Raw genomic sequence first — 15,545 nt, 5'->3', positions numbered from 1 at the left:
TAACACCCTCTTTTTTTCTTTGCCTTCATTTCAGGAATCTTCTGGATAAAGATACATTCTCCAAATCAGATCCATGTACGTATATATTTATATAACTTTACTGTTTTATGTTTGTTTTGTTACACAATTTTTTCTCTTAACTTGTGGCGGCTCTGGAAGAATTGAGAAACAATGTCCCAAATTTGTGGAAATGTGCAAATATGCATGCAAGATAAAGCCAAAGCTAAATATTTTGTAAAGGTTCATTGCATTCAACTTGTGATAGTAAAATATATGGTTCCCCTGCCATCCTGTGCAAAGCCTACTTCTAAATAAGCATGCACTGGAACTGGACCATTATCACTTTGGTCAAAATAAGAGGATTTAGTAGTGCTAGGCTGTGGACTGACTCCAACCCTAAACTGTGAAGGGTTGGAAGTTGACTAAGGAGTTAAAGATTTTTTTCCCTTATTGTGTGATATATATAGTTTACCCCACTCCCACCCTCCCCCATCTCCCCTGGATATACAATTAAAGAAATTACATTTGAAATATCAGTCTTAGTCTCAATTTTTCCACTCTACATCTTAACACATTTTCTAAATAATTCCTAACTGGATCCCACATGTTCTTAATTATTATAACATTTTCCATTTTGTCTAAATTGTTTAATTTACAATGTTACAGTGGTTTTTGAGTTATGTTATTTCCACATTTAACATATTATTTACTATATATTTATACTAATTTGTCAGAGTCCACTTTGTTTTATCTTTCCAGCCTCTCACTAAAACAATTTGAGCGCACACTATTAATTTGTCAACCACCTTTTCTTTTTACACATTATACACTCCTTTACATGCAAGGACACTCCTAGTAATACATTCTATTGGCTATTATGATTTGAAGATTTAATGTTCTATTAATTTCTCCTTCAATCATTCTTCAATATGCCTGCACTCTGTCGCATTCCCGTATCATGTGATTAAACACACCTCTTTGTTTACAACCACGGCAACACCTGTCCTTTATCCCAGGTAAAGAATATGAAAGTTGTGCTGGAGTCATGTACCATTTTTGTAACATCTTCCTTCTTGCTTCCCTAAGTACATAATATTTTTCCTTTGCTATATTAGTTATTTCCCTTTGGATATCATCCCTCTCAATTTCTATATCCATTTTCCACATTTGAAATATTTCCACTATTATTTCTTCTTATTCTTGTTATTTACATTTGGGGGCTCAGAATATGTGTTAAGATATGCAGGCATTAGTTACTCACACACACACACACACACACATATACTAGCTGTCCCCTGCAAAGCGTTGCTGTGGCCCAGTCTGTGTATATGTGTTTTGTGTGTGTATATATGTGTGTGTATATATTTATGTATATGTGTATATATGTGGTTTTGTGCATGCGTTGTAATGTATTTTTAGGGTTTTTTTTTTTACTTTTTAAGTCTCAGTGTTTTTATGAGTGATGGTCGCTCATTGGCCTGATAGGTGTATTGTGTCCAGATATGGCGTCAATTTGTCCAGTGGTTTTTGAGTTATGTTAATCCCACAAACAAACATTACATTTTTATTTAGATACTAGCTGTCTCCTGCCATGTGTTGCTGTGGCCCAGATGTGTTTTGAGTGTGTATATATTTCTGTGTATATGTATATACGTGTGTTTGCGTATATATATGTGGTTTTAAACATGCATTGTAATGTGTTTTTTTGGTTTTTGGCTTTTTAAGTGCTGTGTTTTTCAGTTTTTTATGAGTGATGGTCACTTGTTAGCCTGATAGCTGTATTGTGTCCAAATTTGGTGTCAATTCATCCAGTGGTTTTTGAGTTATGTTAATCCCATAAACAAACATTATCTATCTCTATCTATCTATCTATCTATCTATCTATCTATCTATCTATCTATCTATGAGAGCCAGTGTAATATATTGCTTTGAGTATTCAGATACAATCCTGGAGACCAGACTTTGAATCCTTGCTTAGGTATTGAAACACACTTGGTAACTTTGGCAAGCCAGCTTCTGAGGAAGGCAAAGACTGAACAAATCCTGTGATAGTTCTGCCGTAGAGTTGCCATAAGTCACAACAATGTAAATGGGTGAAACTAATCCTTCTTTCAAGTTTGTTAAATTCATAAACATTCTACCATTTATTATTAACATGGAATATGGAGAGTTCTGTTTTCTTTGATATGCCCAGCATCTTTAGAGACAAGCAGCAGCAGGGCAAGCAGCAAAGTCCCCCAAAAGCTCAGTCAAGCAGCATTTGCTCTCTGCCCATTTGCCAGTGCTGTGGAGCAGCTCTTCATCAAAATCTCATTAATCTTCTTTACATCTCTGCTGTGTTTTAGTAATGGGGAACATTTGAAAGGGAGCCAAGCACATTAATGAAAGTATTTTTATTGGCTAATTTAAACAAGACACTCTTAAGATCTTTTTTCAGATTTCTGTGGTTTCTTTGCAAAATCATAACTCTCAATTTTCTGTAGTAAGAAGTTGAAGCTGCTTCCTGCTCAGCCTCAAAAAAGGAAAAGGCAGAGTTGGGGTGGGGGAAGGCACACCAAGGGAAAGACTTTGAGCTGATTCTATAGAAGAAAGCTTGTGCCTATCATTTAAAAAAGACAAAACCAACAACACTATACTCTGTAAGCATTTAGCTTGCTGCAATTTTCCTGAGTAGTTAAAAAAGATGCAATTTTGGACAGCAATTCACAGAACCCCTTACTTATATGGGTACTATATATATGTGAGGGGGGGGTTGTGGGAAGTTAAATGTGTGAGTGTAGAGGTGCATCTACACTGCATAATTAATGAAGTTGACACCACTTTATTATCTGCCATAGCTCAATAGTATGGAATCATGGGAGTTGTAGTTTTAGCCCTAGGAAATACCTGTATTTACTCAGTATAATGCACCATCAAATCTAATGTGTGCCTCAATTTTCAGAACCTGAAACCAAAAAAATATTTGCTGCTGAATGTAATACATAGCAGTAAATTGTGTGCTCTTTGTAATTTGGGCAAAAAGAAGGAGTGCATTACAGTGGTTGTCTGCTTATAGTTCCTTCTTTAAAAACAAAAGTGTTAGGACACCAAAGCTTTTAGCAATGGAAAAGAATCCCTTGGGGTGCATCTTTGCTGTAGAATGAATCCACTTTAACTGTCTCAATGCAGTGGGGTCATGGGGGCTGCCAAAGAATGCTGATGTCTCACCAAACTACAAATCTCAGGATTGCATAGCATTGAACCATGGCCATTAAATTAGTGATGATGTCCCTCAAATCGGAGCTCCAGGTGCTCCTGAAGTAGCTTCCACATTTGCTTTGGCTCAGCGCTAAGATTACCATATTATACAAATCTAATGCACACCCTAATTTTGGAAATGTGTTATTCGCATTTTAGAAGTGGGGCAGGAAGCTGCTTGAATCATGATTTCTGTGAGTGTGAACCAGTGGTGAAATGCCACCCCAGGTCTATGAGCTAGCACAGCATAGTGCAGGCTTCTACAACCTGCGGCTCTCCAGGTGTTTTGGACTTCAGCTGGCTAGAGCTTCTGGGAATCGAAGGCCCAAACACCTGGAGGGCCGCAGGTTGTGCAGGCCTGGTGTAGTGGTTTGAATTTTGGACTATGATTCTGAAAGGTGGCCTTGGGCAAAGCATACTCTCTCGGCCTCCAAACAAATCTTGCCAAGAAAACTGAATGATAGGTTTCCTTAGGGTTGCTATATGTCAGAAATGGCAAGAAAGGCACACAGCCACAAACTGTTATAAGGAGCTGCAGAACTAAGCAGCATGCTATGGTACTTACTGTTGAAAAGTATATACCTATTTCAAGTTCAATTTCACTATATTACAGTCAGTGACCAATTCGAGAGACTTTTTGGCTAAGATCAAATGTAATATCTGTTCTTATCAGTATACCTATTCAGAAGCATCTGTTTCAATTTCCCATTACATTCTTTGTCTAAAGTGCCTTCCACATGGCTGTATAAAATCCACATTGGACTGGATTATATGGCAGTGTAGACTAACATAATCCAGTTCAAAGCAGATATTGTGGATCGGCCATAAAACTCTCCAACAGCATGCAAAAGAATGAGAAAGTACTCCATCAGTGTCACAAGTGGATGGTGAGGTGACAGCTCCCCCAGTGGCTGAAATTCAAAACATACCCTCATGAAGCTGGAAAGTTAAATAGCCTCTGTGTGTCTGTCTATATATGTTGTGCGTCTATGGCATTGAATGTTTGCCATGTATATGAGCATTGCGATCTACCCTGAGTCCCCTGTGGGGTGAGAAGGGTGGAATATAAATACTGTAAACAAACAAACAAATTAATAAATATCTGCCTTCATATTCTGGGTTATTAGGCTGCGTGGAAGGGCCCTAAGATGCAAACACCCCGAGGTTATGTATTTGGGGGGGGGGGGGGGTGTCTGTTTGATCATGAGGAGAAGGAGGTGGAAAGGTAGCAGAAGATGTGTGGAGAGAACGCTTTCCTTTGTGCAACAAAAACAGAAGAGATGTCTTGATGCTATTTTTGTACACCTGGTAATAAACGATATCAGTGTAGTGAAAAAGGAACAAAAGAGATAGCGGACCGTAGCTTTCCAATTTTCAAAAATCCACTCTCAAATCAGCACTGGGGAGATAGGCTTCAGTGGGTTTGCTGAGAAGCTTGAGGTGTCTGGCTAATATAGTCTGCAGTATGACCCCTGTTGCTAAACTCTTTTCTCCATACCACCAGAAGAGCTGACCTATAATTTCTTTCTCCTTTGCAGTGTGCGTGCTGTATACTCAAGGCATAGAGACGAAGCAATGGAGAGAGGTATGTAACCTGCATTTATTTTTCATTATGACAGGAAAGATTCTGTCAGAGAAAAAAGCTAAACAAAACCCTGGGATCCACTCTGCTATTCTGCTTCTGATCTCCTGGGGAATGATTGCAAACTACTTCTCTGCATTGTTGCCTCAGTTTCTTCACCTCTCTAGCAAGGGCTATGATTCATCTTCTGAACAAATTGTCAAGGTGGGACAACTAGTTGGTGGGCGCACAGCTTGTTTTCACACCTTGCTCATCCACTTTGATAAGAGCGACAGCTCATGGCACTGCTGTAAGTTGGGACGTTTTACAGAGCTTGATTCTGTACTCAACAGATGCTTACTAGGTAAAATGGGATTGTACCTGCAATCCCTTGTGCTAGCGGAACACAACACCACAGCAGTGTACCTGTTGCAGTCTTGTACATTTGCTAAGGGAGAGGCTGCAGGTGGCATAAGATAAGGAGGTCTTGATTCAAGGAGGAAAATGGGGACAGTAGAGAACTTACAGAATTTAAGGACAAACCAGATGAAAGAGCAAAACATTATTTAAATATAGAATATAGGATGACAGTGATTTATAACAAGAGCTTTGAAAAGTCTGTTTTTAAAGCAAAAGGGTAATGTAAATGATGGAACTCCAAGCCACTCAGAAAGTGGTAGAAACCCAAACCGGAAATTATGTTATAGCAGTTCCACTTGAGAAAGGGACCATGAGGTGTGTGCAGTGATCAATGTTGCTGTTTACTCTGATGTGGACATATCCAGTCTTACCCAGATGCTGTAACCTTGGAGGGAAGAAGGGTGGCTGGAAACATATAAGAAAAGCCCATACAGACCTCATGTTAAAAGCAATAGTTAGCATCTTGCAAGATATACATGCCCCTTTGTTCACATGAAGTTAAGGGTCACTGGGTTGCTGTGAGTTTTCTGGGCTGTATGGCCGTGTTCCAGAAGCATTTTCTCCTGATGTCACTGCTTGTCAGAGAGCAGGAATGACAGAAAGACATCACAAACTCTTCCCCCATATGGGAAACTATATCCATAGTAGGGTATATATATGTAATTTTGTGTCCAATTTAAACAGTGCCAACAAAAAAAGCTATTTTTTTTTAAATTTAAGACATTTCCATTTTTTAAAAATATAATCATAATTTTCATTACAGAGAAGACTGATTACACATGTTCAGGCTTAGTCCCCCCCCCCCCCCTTCATATTTGGGTGAAGGCGGATGATTCAGAAATATAAAATGTCTAATCTTTTAAGACTGAAAATAAAATTTATATTAACATGCAGCTTAATTACTTCCTAATGAAAGTACATTTTTTTAAAGTTATATAAGAGCAGCCAGTGTTTATGACAAAGATAGATTAAGTTGACAAACTGCCTTGGAAAGGTCTAGCTGTTGAAGAGATGTAGGACAAAGAGACTGAGTGGAAATGGAGGTAGGCAGGAAACTGAGTGGGACTGAGAAGGCTTTTCTCTGGCGGGAGTGGGGGGGGGAATCAGGGAAAAGGAAAACTGTTAATGATTGTGTGTGTAAAGTATTATGAACGCTGAGATGGCAGTGCCCCCATTTTCTTCAACCACTTACCTGCTTTTGTTATCCATCTTGTATTCTCACAAAACCCCAGTTGGAACATGCATCATTCCAGATGTGTTGGCATCATTCCAGATGCATTGAGGGAGAGAAGAAGCATGCCCCCCACTGGTTTGACTGACTGACTCTAGATTGAAATGACATAATGACCTAACCAGGTGTTCTTGCAGCTCAGCTTGTGGCAACTGAGCAGCTGTTTAAGAGAAGGGAGGGAAGAAACCACTGCTCAGCCTGCAACACATTCCAGAAGGTCTTTTGTTCTTGTTGCTGCCATATCACCTCAATAAATGGTGATGATGATGATAATCATCACCAAAATACCACCTCATTATCATGGCTTGGCCGTATTCCAGTGTGTCATGGCTTAATCCAAATAATGATGCATCTTTCTGCAAGGAAATGAAGAATTTTCCAGTGGGCATTTAATTTGGGATGTTGGCTTTGTGGCACATGGAGTTTCCCCAGGAGCAGGGGGAACCCTACTTTTGTCAATGCTCAAAACAAAGGTGCTTGCTGAGAACAGGAATGATTATTCTAATGAAACTTTAGCCTCACTTGGAGGAAACCTGAGCATATGATGGAGGTCCTTGGCTATTATTCTAATGAAACTTTAGCCTCACTTGGAGGAGGCGTCTGTGATCTTCCAGGATTTCCTCCAGCCAAAGTCACTGCAGGAGCTCTAGCTAACCAACCAATGTAATGACATGAGAGGGTCTTGCTCTGGAACATGATGGCATGTTCCCATTCCCTGCCACTACCCATCACAGGTGTTAGGGATTTCTCATCTTCAGAAGAGGAAGGGGAGCAGGAAAGTGTTCAGGAATTAGAGGGAGAATGGGAATCAGAGGATGAGGTCTTGCAAGTGCCCACATTTCTGGAATAGCAAAAGGAAACAGAGGACAGGCTAGAATAGCTGCTAGAAATGACAAGGTAATTGGGAGCTGCCCTAGCACCTGTTTAAGGAGCTCCATTGGCTACCGTTCATTTTCCAGTCCCAATTCAAGGTGCAGATTCTTACCTACAAAGTTCTGAATGGTTCGGGACCCGCCTACCTGCGTGACCACATTTCTGTGTACGAACCCACATGATCTCTTCAATCATCTGGAGAGGCCCTGCTCGTGCTCCCACCTCCTTTGCAGGTGCGATTGGTGGTGACGAGGGAGAGGGCCTTCTTGGTGGTGGCCCCCAGACTCTGGAACTCACTTCCCAAGGACATCAGGCATGCCCCATCTCTGGCAGTCTTTAGGGAGAGCCTGAAAACGTGGCTGTTCCAGTGTGCCTTCCCAGAAAATTCTCAGCAATATGCCCTCAGAATGCACTTTACTACTGGTTTAGGATTGACTGTGTTCCCTCATCTCTCTTTGAAAACCCTATACCAGTTATATCCTACCTTGTTCATGCCCAGCATTTATTTTTTAATTTTATTCTATTACATTTGGCCCGGCCATAGATTTTTAAATCCTTGTGTGTTACTGTTTATTGGTTATTGTTTATATGTGATTTATATTAATTGCATTGTATTTATTGTTTTTGTTTATTGCTTTTGTTTATTGATGTAGTGTTGGGCTTGGCCTCATGTAAGCTGCTCCTAGTCCCTTGGGGAGATGGTGGTGGGGTATAAATAAAGTATTATTATTATTATTATTATTATTATTATTATTATTATTATTAGCACCTCCTGCGTGGGGAATTCAGGGCTATAAATCAGAAGCAGGAGCAGTTAGCTTTCACTGGTAAGAAACGACTCTGATGCTTATGCCTTCACTCCAATTTTACCTGCTTTGAGTTTGCTTCTAAGGATTTAGTGATAACTGTCCATTGTCTGATGTAAGACTGCTGTTTATTTTGGACTTTATCAGAGACTTGAGTATTGTGTCTGCATTAAGAATTCCTTGCTTTCTTTTGCATTTTTCAACTGTGTGTGCTGTTCTCTTGTGTTTGCTGAAGTAAAATATTTTTATTTACTTTCAACATGGTATTAAGGCTATTCTTGAAGGGCAAATCAGGACAACAGGTGTGGTATGACCTATGGACAGAATACAATGTTCAGTTAAGGCCAACCACTTCTAACCCACTATTTCATGCTAGCTGGGGAAAAAATAAAACTAACCCTCCAAATGGCAAGTTGTGTCCTGAGAGAGGGGGGCATTACTTTATTTTAGCCATCACATCCCTTGGAATAAAAATTATTGCTTTTGAGCAAAAACAAAATCTTTTTGAATGTGGACAGGGGCCCCAGGCTATGGATTTCTGGAAGTTACCCACCCCTATCTAGGGCTTTACACTGCCATATAATCCAGGTTATCAAATCAGATAATCTACACTATCCACTTAGAACTGGATTATATGAGTCTATGCTGCCATATAATCCAGTTCAAGGCAGATAATCTGGATTTATATGGCAGTGTAGAAGGGACCTATGACATGGGGGGCTGGTGGAGTGGGGACCTAGAGTTTCCCTGTCCTTAATTGAGATTTAATACACTTGTTCCCTCCAGCAAAGGATCACCGCCTTGTCGGGGCGCTGGAGCTTGAGCACCTCAATGATGTCATGAGCGAAACCGTGAAGGGCCACCCAAGACGGGACGGTTGTGGCAGAGAGGTCAGACCAAGCGTGATCCCTGGGGAAGGCAATGGCAAACCACTCCAGTATCCTTGCCAAGAAAACTAAATGGACCAGTACAACCAGAGATATGTCGGTATGCCATTGGAAGATGGGACTCCCAGGTCGGAAGATGGCCAAAATGCTACTGGGGAGGAGCAGAGGATAAGTTCAACTAGCCCCAGATGTGATGACGCAGCTAGCTCAAAGCCGAAAGGAAGGCTAGCGGCCGACGGTACTGGAGGCGAACGACGAATCCGATGTTCTAAAGATCAACACACCATAGGAACCTGGAATGTAAGATCTATGAGCCAGGGCAAATTGGATGTTGTTATTGGTGAGATGTCAATACTAAAGATAGACATTCTGGGGGTCAGCGAACTGAAATGGACTGGAATGGGCCACTTCACATCAGATGACCACCAGATCTACTACTGTGGACAAGAGGAACATCGAAGAAATGGAGTAGCCTTCATAATTAATAAGAAATTTGCTAAAGCGGTGCTTGGATACAACCCAAAAAATGACAGAATGATCTCAATTCGAGTGCAAGGAAAGCCTTTCAACATCACAGTGATCCAAATATACGCCCCAACCACAGCTGCTGAAGAAGCAGAAGTAGATCAGTTCTATGAGGATCTGCAGGACCTACTGGATAATACACCAAAAAGAGACATTATTTTCATTACAGGAGACTGGAATGCCAAGGTGGGAAGTCAAATGACAACTGGGATCACAGGCAAGCATGGTCTGGGAGAACAAAATGAAGCGGGACGCAGGCTGATAGAATTCTGCCAGGAAAACTCGCTGTGTATTACAAACACTCTCTTCCAACAACCTAAAAGACGGCTTTATACATGGACCTCACCAGATGGTCAGCACCGAAATCAGATTGACTACATCCTTTGCAGCCAAAGGTGGCGGACATCCATCCAGTCGGTGAAAACAAGACCTGGGGCTGACTGCAGCTCAGATCACGAACTTCTTATTGCCCAATTTAGAATAAAACTAAAGAGATCAGGGAAAATACACAGACCAGTTAGATATGATCTCACTAACATTCCTAGCGAATATACAGTGGAAGTGAAGAACAGATTTGAAGGACTAGATTTAGTAAACAGAGTCCCAGAAGAACTATGGACAGAAGTCCGCGACATTGTTCAGGAGGCGGCAACAAAGTACGTTCCAAAGAAAAAGAAAACCAAGAAGGCAAAATGGTTGTCTGCTGAGACACTGGAAGTAGCCCAAGAAAGGAGGAAAGCAAAAGGAAACAGGGATAATAAGGGGAGATATGCCCAGTTAAATGCGCAATTCCAGAGGTTAGCCAGAAGAGATAAGGAACTATTTTTAAATAAGCAATGCATGGAAGTGGAAGAAGACAACAGAATAGGAAGGACAAGAGACCTCTTCCAGAAAATTAGAAACATTGGAGGTAAATTTCAGGCAAAAATTGGTATGATAAGAAACAAAGATGGCAGGGACCTAACAGAAGCTGAAGAGATCAAGAGAAGGTGGCGAGACTATACAGAAGATCTATATAGGAAGGATAACAATATCGAGGATAGCTTTGACGGTGTGGTGAATGAATTAGAACCAGACATCCTGAGGAGTGAGGTTGAATGGGCCTTAAGAAGCATTGCTAACAACAAGGCAGCAGGAGACGACGGGATCCCAGCTGAACTGTTTAAAATCTTAAAAGATGATGGTGTCAAGGTGATGCATGCCATTTGCCAGCAAATATGGAAAACACAAGAATGGCCATCAGACTGGAAAAAATCAACTTATATCCCCATACCAAAAAAGGGAAATGCGAAAGACTGCTCAAACTTCCGTACAGTGGCCCTTATTTCTCATGCCAGTAAGGTAATGCTCAAGATCCTGCAAGGAAGACTCCAGCAATACATGGAGCGAGAGTTGCCAGATGTTCAGGCTGGGTTTAGAAAAGGCAGAGGAACGAGAGACCAGATTGCCAATATCCGCTGGATAATGGAGAAAGGCAGGGAGTTTCAGAAAAACATCTACTTCTGCTTCATTGACTATTCTAAAGCCTTTGACTGTGTGGATCATAATAAATTGTGGCAAGTTCTTAGTGGGATGGGCATACCAAGCCACCTTGTCTCTCTCCTGAGGAATCTGTACAAGGACCAAGTAGCAACAGTCAGAACTGACCATGGAACAACAGACTGGTTCAAGATTGGGAAAGGCGTACGGCAAGGCTGCATCCTCTCACCCAACCTTTTTAACTTGTATGCAGAACACATCATGCGATGTGCGGGGCTGGATGAATGCAAATCTGGGGTGAAAATTGCTGGAAGAAACATTAACAACCTCAGATATGCAGATGACACCACTCTGATGGCCGAAAGCGAGGAGGAGCTGAGGAGCCTTCTAATCAAGGTGAAAGAAGAAAGCGCAAAAGCCGGGTTGCAGCTAAACATCAAAAAAACCAAGATTATGGCAACAAGAATGACTGACAACTGGAAAATAGAGGGAGAAACCGTGGAGGCCGTGACAGACTTTGTATTTCTAGGTGCAAAGATTACTGCAGATGCAGACTGTAGCCAGGAAATCAGAAGACGCTTACTTCTTGGGAGGAGAGCAATGTCCAGTCTCGATAAAATAGTGAAGAGTAGAGACATCAGACTGGCAACAAAGATCCGCCTAGTCAAAGCCATGGTATTCCCTGTAGTCACCTACGGATGTGAGAGCTGGACCTTAGGGAAGGCTGAGCGAAGGAAGATCGATGCTTTTGAGCTGTGGTGCTGGAGGAAAGTGCTGAGAGTGCCTTGGACTGCGAGAAGATCCAACCAGTCCATCCTCCAGGAAATAAAGCCCGACTGCTCACTGGAGGGAAAGATACTAGAGACAAAGTTGAAGTACTTTGGCCACATCATGAGGAGACAGGAAAGCCTAGAGAAGACAATTATGCTGGGGAAAGTGGAAGGCAAAAGGAAGAGGGGCCGACCAAGGGCAAGATGGATGGATGGCATCCTTGAAGTGACTGGACTGACCTTGAAGGAGCTGGGGGTGGTAACGGCCGACAGGGAGCTCTGGCGTAGGCTGGTCCATGAGGTCACGAAGAGTCGGAGACGACTGAATGAATGAACAACAACAACACACTTGTTCCCTTTATATGGCTATGGCTCTGTGCACCTTTGTAAGGACAGCAGTAGCATGGGTAGAAATTTCAAGATCTACCAAATTACATGTGCATTCTATGCAATGAGCTGCAGTCCTCCAACTTAATTGGATGCTCTGAAATGACTGTGAAGGAAAAACAGAGAAACTTGAATATTTGCCTGAGGATGGCATTATACAGCTGCTCTTTGGGTCCAGTGCTCATAAATCACCAGGTAAATAAAGCAGCAGAGCAATAACAGACTTTGGTATAACCGATGCCTGGAGTGAATTCTTGTAGGCTAGGGGTGTCAGTAGGTCTCATTATGAACAGGGTTCTAATTTACGGAAGTCATTTCATGGAAAAGAAATGATTATTTTTGGCAGGGAGAATCCCATCAATTAGCTGTATACAGCCAAATACTAATTGTATTTCCACAGAGATGCATATAAATGAAAGGAAACCAGACAGATCAGATTATGTCTACACATAATGTGTTCAGGGTTGTATAGTTAAAGCCGCAAAGACTCCTCTGCTAAGCTTATTTGATACAAGGCAGAGTGGCCTCAGGGTAACTAAAAGCATAGTCATTGCATGTGGATGTACATCTCTCCATATCCACATGCACAAAAATGGAGCTTGACATAAAAAACTGTTCTGTCTAAAAAGAATATCATTGTGCTATCCAGCCAGGGAGTTCTGTTCTGTCACTCTGCATCAAGAACATGGGCAATCCCTTCATTTGTCCACTGCACCACAGAACCTAGTTTGTGTCATGCAAGAGCAAGGCACACAGGACCTTCCCATATTATCAGCTGTCAAAACTGTCAGACTTTTTGCTACTGTTCTTGGAGGAGCTTGAGGGTAACAGTTAGATTTGTAACTCATGATGGGCCCCTTCTCTGCTGGAGGTCATCTGGCCTCAGGGTCAATGCCAAATGCCGCTGTGCCTTGATGTGTACAGGAAGGTTTCTGTGGTCAATGTGACAGACAGGTGGTATGCAGGTTGCCCCTGCTTCTACTGTTTATTTGGGTCTCTCAAATATATAGGCAGAGGTGGAGTAAGAAAAAGCAGTAACAAGGAATTTAACATGGTTTTTTTCACTCCACTGTGATTAGCTTTAAGAGAGGGTCTCCTTCAAGTGTCAATGGGGCACAGTTGGCAGAAATGGCGAAAAGTGGGATCCAGGTTAGAGATGGAAAAGAAATTTCTTGGGTATACATTCCACAAGCCTGGTAACAAAGCAAAATACATCTTGCCTAAGAAATCCATATATTTCTGAAATTTGTTCTGGTTTTGACTATTTTGTCCAATAGGGCTTAGGTCCAGGCCATGAGATGTCCCTGTATGAAGTTTTCTAAGGAAGAGAAGACTTTCTTTTGTTCCCATCACCACCCCAGGCACATCTAATAAGCACACAACAGACAACTTTTTGATGGTTGCTCTCAGGTTATGGGAATTTCTTCCATGGGAGGCCACTCTACTTTCATTGGAAAACCTTTTATTGAAATCAGGATTTGATTATTTATGGTGTAAGACCATAGAATCTTAGAGTTGGAAGAGATCACAAGGATCATCTAGTTCCTTGCTATGCAAAGCATTCTTAACATATCTTGATTTGAAAAACTTCCAAAAACGGATACTCTATCAAACTCCAGGGCAGACTATTCTACTATCAAACAGCTCTTAGGGCCTCCTCAGAAAGGCCAGGCAAAGCATCCCACTTCGCTTGGCATCATGGGCAAAAACAGAGGGGCAGCAGGGCAAATCTGTTGCCCCACATGCATCTTGTAAAGATCCCTTACCTTGCCAGCCTGGATGGCAGGGCCTCGGAGAAACAGGCCAGTTAGTTTCAGCCTTAGAAGGCCTGGCAGAGGGCAGCAGTAGCTATTTTGGTTCAGGGAAAGGCACCATTTCAGAGAGGGGGAGTGTCCTAGGCCTGTGTCAGTATTAGAACGGCCAGGATTGGTTGAGAAAAGGGGGCGGAGTTTAGCATGGTTTGGAGGGAAAGAAGAGGGCTTTTTCAGTCAGTCTGTTGGTGTTAGAGAGTAGGAATAGGAAGGTAGTTTTAGGAGTTCGTGTTAAGAGTAGGCAGTTTGCCTTAGGTTTGTCAGCGAATAGAAGCTGTAGCAAACTGGTACAGCTATTTAGGGAGAAATAGCTAGATTTGTAGTTAGCTAGGCCACAGTTTAGGATAGCTAAGCTACAGTTGTATCTTGACAGAGATTCAGCTCCTGTCAAGTATACTTGGTTTTAAAGAGAAGAAAATCTCTATATTTGTAACAAAGACAGAACCATTCACATGTAACCGTTACGCTTACAAGAACCAACATTTTCTCTGTAACAGCCAAGATTTAAGCAGCACTTACTTTCTTGTATATTTTCATCAATAAACTTTCCTTGTTTATTTTAAAACTTAAAAGCCTGAGTCAAGTGTGCCTTTGTGGCTATAGTTCTTTTCAAACAACCTCACCTGCTTCCCTTTAAAGAAGAAAATAATAAAGAACAGTGTTTGGTGATCTTAAACCCCTTTTTAATATTTTGAACAGCTAGGGTGTTCCTGTGTTTTACAGTTTATGGTGGCAGCGAAAGTTAAATAGAGAGACATTCCCTCATAACGTTTATATAGGTGCCAGTGGTGTGAATTCTTTATATTGGAGGGACAGTTGGTGGGATCTGTTTTCCCCCCTGTCAAGATATATTGTTGGCCATCTACTAGCCTTTATACAGCTCTCCATCAGTGACACTTTTCTCATCAGATGTGGAAAGCATCACCATTCTGTAGAGCACGTGTGCTGGCTCCATTGGAGCCAGCATAACACGGAAATCCATAACACGGAAAACCACCCAGTGGTTTCTGCTACAAAAACAGGAGGGGCACAGTGAGTGCTATCCTGCATCCCAGGGGCCACCTAAGTCTGGGATCGCAGCGTGGCCATGTAAACTTACTAACTTACTTAATTACTTACTTGGAAGACACCTGTGTGAGGGGTTTTTTTAATGTGTGGAGGTCAGGGCACAGCCGATCAACACACAGTCTTCACAGGGTGAGGTCCCAACCACTGGCATGGTTAACACAATGACAGTGGCTTCTCAGTCTGTTGCAGCCTTCTTCTGCCTTCACAGCCATTGTAACATGTTCCAAGTTATCCTCCACCTGCTCCACCGTTGAGGTCTTCAGATTGTGCTTGTTCTGGAACCATCCTTGCAGCCCCTCCTGGGAGTGCATGACTCCGGTGGTTACACTCGCAGGTTCATTGGAACACATAAGCCCCCTCACCATGACAGGGTGACAATCCATCTAGCCATGTAAACAGCTGCAGCTGGTTTAATCTTGGGTCCAACTGTTTACATGGACCTGAAATCACTGTTTGCTCAGGATTCTCAAGGAAACTCAAGAACAACTTG

General features: G+C 41.9%; 1 protein-coding gene across 2 annotated transcripts in view; it reads left to right on the top strand.

The window, feature by feature from the left end:
- CPNE5 (copine 5) overlaps positions 1–15,545 on the top strand; it is a 199,873-nt gene that overhangs the window by 57,058 nt on the left and 127,270 nt on the right. For both annotated transcript variants that reach the window (XM_067467959.1, XM_060773230.2), the window contains exons 2-3: positions 35–75; positions 4,776–4,822. In XM_067467959.1, the coding sequence (XP_067324060.1) occupies positions 35–75; positions 4,776–4,822 (88 nt within the window). The remainder of the gene's footprint in view (positions 1–34; positions 76–4,775; positions 4,823–15,545) is intronic.

This window comes from Anolis sagrei, chromosome 4, assembly GCF_037176765.1.
Source record: "Anolis sagrei isolate rAnoSag1 chromosome 4, rAnoSag1.mat, whole genome shotgun sequence".
Lineage (NCBI taxonomy): Eukaryota > Metazoa > Chordata > Lepidosauria > Squamata > Dactyloidae > Anolis > Anolis sagrei.
The sequence above is the reverse complement of the archived record's forward strand: the minus strand, read 5'-3'. Positions and strand labels throughout refer to the sequence as shown.